General features: G+C 34.7%; 1 protein-coding gene across 1 annotated transcript; it reads right to left on the reverse strand.

Annotated features, from left to right (window-relative positions):
• Positions 1 to 349: 349 nt before the first annotated feature.
• LOC139839458 (uncharacterized) lies at positions 350 to 3,204 on the reverse strand. Its single transcript, XM_071829519.1, has 3 exons — positions 2,954 to 3,204; positions 1,395 to 1,740; positions 350 to 1,303 (listed from the first exon to the last, which is right to left on the reverse strand). Exons 1-3 carry the CDS (start codon positions 3,035 to 3,037, stop codon positions 546 to 548), a joined length of 1,188 nt encoding a protein of 395 aa, XP_071685620.1. The 5' UTR covers positions 3,038 to 3,204; the 3' UTR covers positions 350 to 545.
• Positions 3,205 to 5,304: the final 2,100 nt, after the last annotated feature.

The raw sequence follows: 5,304 nt of genomic DNA on the forward strand, positions 1-5,304 counted from the left end.
GCAGCGTATCATTAAGATGTACACCATTAAGTTATAGTTAACATTTTCTAAATGCATGGGATAATTTTGTTTTCAGTTTGCATGAATCTTCAAATTAGTAATTGTGATAGATTGCAGCTTTTTAACCCTAGTAAGCAGTAACTATTATAAGTTGTCATGAAGGCTGCAAATTTAGGATTTTGGCTGTAAGTTTGGTGCAGCAAATAATGAAGAGGTGGAACATTTGATTTTAACCCCAGTAACTATTTTTGACATTTGTATGAGGACAATGTTTAAATTTTATCATGAACCATTTCAACAGAAAACCATTTGTTATAACAAAATTTGTTGGATTGGCCCACTTAACAAATAATGATAAAACTGAAGCAATAAACTTCAACCATTTTATCCCAAAGTATACAAGCAAACTACATTAGGTTTTACTTTCTGCTATAGAAGAGGTGGGACATTCCTTCTCGGCAAATTACAAAATTCTCTAATCTTTTTTCACTTTTCATCTACTACTAAAATCGAAAAAGTATATACATTTGTAGTCTGTGGTCAACTCAGAAAGGAACTGTATAAGGCAATGCATGCATATCAGCTTCCACCAAGAAATGCGCAAATGGCTGCCATAACAACGAGGCTGCCGATTCCCTACACGTCTCAGCATCATTCCTAGACGAAGATTTTATCGTCTCCACCCTTCTTGATAACCAAACTTCTTCATCAACAGGTAGCTGAGCTTCAACAACTGGAGGGACCCAACATCGTACTAGCTTCTCATACTTGGATTGTTTCTTCAGCATCTTCTTTTCATGCCGTGTGGGAGCCACTTTTTGAGGGATCCGGTCCGTTTTCTTCTCAGATATCGAGGGACCATTTTTAACAGGCACCGAGACTTCACTCATAGACCTTTTTTCAGCACCTGACGGCACGGTCGTTTTTGGACCTGAAATCTCGGTACTCAGTTGACATTGAGCCAGAACTGGCCTTTCAAGTATTAGTTGTGACAAAGCAGGTACATTAGTTTTTATTGAGTGACCATTTGGTGTTTGATTGGTCAAGGGAAAACTCGGTCTTGCAGAACATGTAGCAAACTTTTTTTGGCCAAATTGATGCTCATTTAAACCAATGTTTTTTGTTTCCAACATGTTTACTGCATTGTTTTCTCGGCCCGATGTCACGGAGACGCCAGTTCTATTGTGTGAAACCGATGTTTCATTAACACCGTTGCAAGCAAATGTCACTGATGGACGATTGGTATCTTTAACTGAATCTGATTCTTTTTGCTTCTTCAAGAGTCTAATCTTAATTGGTTTACCTGGATGGTAAACAGAAACGGTCAACATCTGGCTAATATTATAATAATCTACAGAAAACAAAGGTAGAATAAAAAAACAAACGAATCTAACCATGAGCAGTGGCAACCTCAGATAAGCTAGCATCATCAAATTTCCTTTTGTTACTATTTTGTGTGCTGCTATCAGATGAGTAGCTTGGTTTGTGAGGTTGCCCATGTTCTTCTGTTACATCACTCCTCTCCAAAAGTTCGGTCTTTAGTTCGGATTTTTTGCTATCGACTTCAACTTTCGGCAATACCTTATGTGAATCGTGCGGATGCTCATTTGGGTAGTTTTGTGACTTCACCTTCTTCTCATCCTTGCTTTTATTTTGATCTTTCGGTTTCTTATCCTTCTTTTCCCTCTTCTCACGTTTTCTTTCGGCCTTGGCCTTAGCCTTATCATTTTCCTTCTGGAGCTTTAGTTAAAGCATCCAAGTAAAAATTTAGAACCAAAGGTAACATAGGACTTGGACACCTCATGCCCAAAGTAAACAACACTTTGATATCACCACAAAAGGACATGAGTATACATATAATGGTCAATTGGTCATACAGACCACAAATGATTACAACCCCCTTCATGCATAACAAAATACACAACATTCTAATGTACATCAATAACCAGATTCAATACACAAAACATATATCTACAGTCACTCTTAGGGAGCACATAATCTACACATAATTTAAAATAGATCAAAATAATCATGTCAGAGAAAAAACAAGTTATGAAAGATACATATTTTTAGAAAACTTATATGATTTTACTATGCCTTACATGTCACTGATTTACAAACTATGAAAAACAAAAAGAAAACAACTTTTGACACTAAAACTAATGCAAATTGATGATTAACCAGATAAATTCATGATATCATGCAATTTGTTGTATCTAAGACCTATCACCTACAACTACACATTTACAAACATTCCAAACAGTACTAACTTAACATCCAAAGTTCCAAACACAGCGTCTACACATAATTATCTTCTAAATAAATTTCACTATTCAACATGTTCAAGTACTCACCTCTTACAACTCCAATAAAACTAATTAACCAAATAAATAAAGTATATCTTACCACAATCCTTTAGTAGAGCTCTACAAATGTGTATCATCCTAAAAACTAAAATCCCAAAAACTGCTTCCTCTACCACATCAAAATGTATTGTTATACAAACTTGAACCAAATCAAAACTTACACATACCTACACATCAGAATATTACAGTTATATACTTCAAACCTATCACCAATTCAACTCCAAGAAACCTAACTCTTAGTTTTAACTACTACGTATACTATTATATAAACGTAATTATAGAAAATCACATATAATTCTAAACAAAAACACATTTAAAAGCACAAATCACCCTCAAACCCTAAATCCTCAAATCAAGCGAAGACAAAACAACTAAACAAAACGAATCATACCAATCGGTACACACAAATTCAAATCGTCTCAAATGGTAAACACACACACATAACGAATCTATCTTTTTAAAAAAGCAGAGTTGATATTTACTTACTATAAATGAATACGGTCTTAAAACCAAAACCCTAATTGTTTTAATACGCACAAGAAAAAACTATGAACAGATCTCAAAAGGTTGATGCGTTAACAACAAACCTTAATCGATTCGATCAAGGCCTCAGATGTTGTAGCTCCGTCTTTAAAATAACCGGGAGGAGGGTACGGAAAGCACCGAGACATCCTCGATTAATCGAATCGATAAAAGTATATGAAAAAACTTAATTTTTTTTATTTTCGTTCAAAAAAAGTAAAAATAATGACAAAATTGATGGGTTTATTAGACCAATTGACGATCTAAACAACCCGGAAGACGGATCTCTCGGTCTTTTAACAAATTTAAAAATTAGGGTTAGAGTTTCGACGGCGATAGCAAAAGAGGAAAACAAATTGAGAACTGCGAAATTAAGATGCGTTCTGAGGGGTGAGGTGATATTTATAGATGGTAACCGACTTCAACGCGTTTTTCGCATAATGGGCTATTAAGTTGGGCCTATTAAATTATTAAATTAAATTAAATTAAATTAAATAGGTAAGTAAATAAAGAGTGAAATGGGTTTGTTTGAACTCTTACGTGATTCTTCATTGATTTGGTGAAAACACTTTTTAATATAATTTTCCTTATTGTTAAAAAAATAAAAAATATAAATGGAGAAATTGATCAATATATTTCAAAAGTGTTTAATGATATGTCTATGATTTTTTTAGTAATTTTCAATATGCCCCTCAAATACGTATCATGTATGGTGTGTGCTTGTGCGTGCGTTCATGGTGTGCGCTCCTTGATCGTTGAATCGTTTTACTACTACATTACTTTTTAACCGTAAAACGCAATAAAAAACACGCACGGTGCGTAGTGGTCTGTGCGTAGTGCGTGTTCCATCGATTTTTTTTTTCAAAATAGTAATCTTTTTAGGGTAATTACAGAAATGATTATTCAAACATAAAATTTATAAAAATAGGGAAATCGGTGATTTGATTTCCGGTTTGTCAGTTGTCACACCAAATCGGCATTTCATTTGCCGGTTTGCCTCCACGTAGCCCTAATCGTACCACTTTTGTAGTCTTCTGACACGACCCTGCAAACCGGCAAATGAAATGCCGATTTGGACCCCTGTATTTTACTGATTTTTTTTCAGTTTTTCAGTCTATTATTACTGTTTTCCTGTATTTTCAGCCTATTATTACTGCAAGTCTATAGTTGAATATGAGTTTGAATTTGCAAGAAAAATATTGCATTTATATAGTTAAAAGTGGAATCAATTAATCTCAGAACCATTACCATTACATGTTTCTTCAATCACTAAAACACTAAAACACCATTATATTCATCACCTACAATGGTTGGATTAACTGGTTTTATGGTTCATTTTATTTGGAGTGGTAGAATTACATTTCAAAATGGGTGGTTAACTAGTGATGAAACAACACTTATAATCAGTTTTCCACTATACCAAAACATTAATTGCATGCAGTTAAACGAAATGGCTTATAAATGTGTGGGTGCTGATCCAAGAACACATACGTTGAAGATGATTATGTGGAATGAGTACTTCGGCAATGCGTGTCCGACTGAAATTCACGACGATAATTCTTTGGAATCAATGTATTTTTTGGCTAGTCAAAATCCACATCACATTGGTCAAATTGAAATTCAGTTTGAGCAACTTTTTTGACACAACGATCCAGTTTTCTTGATCAGTTACAAAGTTTAATTCAGTCTTCTCAAATTACATAAACCGGGTTCGGTGGTGCATCCACATCTCAATCAGGAGGTGTGTTTGTAGATGAAGATGAAGTGGGGGCTGAAGAACAAAATGAAGAAGTAAATTCTGACGATGGTGCGTCAACAACGAGTAAAGGTACGGTAGATAATTATAGTGTTGAATGAGATATATTTGAAGATGATCAAAATGTGGTCGAGAGACCGATCCAACCTCCCGTGAACCATCCTTTCGGGTTTCTCAATGTTGAAGAAGATTTTGATCGACCTGCGTTCAATGAAGATAACGGGCTAGGATGGGATTGTTATAACGACGTGGTGTACTTAGAAGATGAATGGTTTTTAGGAATAAAGAAGAACTTGTATCCACTGTTAGGAACTGGAATATCGATCGATAGAGAGAAATTTTCGTTGAAAATAGCATGCCAAGTTATTATAAAGCAATTTATTACACAAACAGTCCTCATTACAATGGTCCAAATCAAATTAGACGATGTCCTTGGACGGTAGCTGCTACAATGAAAAATAAGGATCGTGTGTGGAAAATTACAAAATGGTTTGATAGACACATTTGTTTTGAAAACGTGCAAGGTAACAACAAGTGTTGCTTAAACTCCAATATAATTGCTACTGATATTATAGCTATTATTAGTCAAGATATTGCCTATGAGGTTAAACACATCCAAAATCACGTAAAAAAAGTTTGAAAAGTGGATATCTTTTACGC

The sequence above is a fragment of the Rutidosis leptorrhynchoides genome, chromosome 4, assembly GCF_046630445.1.
Source record: "Rutidosis leptorrhynchoides isolate AG116_Rl617_1_P2 chromosome 4, CSIRO_AGI_Rlap_v1, whole genome shotgun sequence".
In the NCBI taxonomy this organism is placed as follows: Eukaryota; Viridiplantae; Streptophyta; class Magnoliopsida; order Asterales; family Asteraceae; genus Rutidosis; species Rutidosis leptorrhynchoides.

Excerpts from the sequence above, each read along its gene's own strand:
- LOC139839458 (XM_071829519.1), bottom strand. The coding sequence starts at position 3,037 with ATGTCTCGGTGCTTTCCGTACCCTCCTCCCGGTTATTTTAAAGACGGA. Across the intron at positions 1,741-2,953 it reads CCTTGATCGAATCGATTAAG|CTCCAGAAGGAAAATGATAA; the intron begins GTTTGTTGTTAA and ends CTTTAACTAAAG. Across the intron at positions 1,304-1,394 it reads TGAGGTTGCCACTGCTCATG|GTAAACCAATTAAGATTAGA; the intron begins GTTAGATTCGTT and ends TTTACCATCCAG.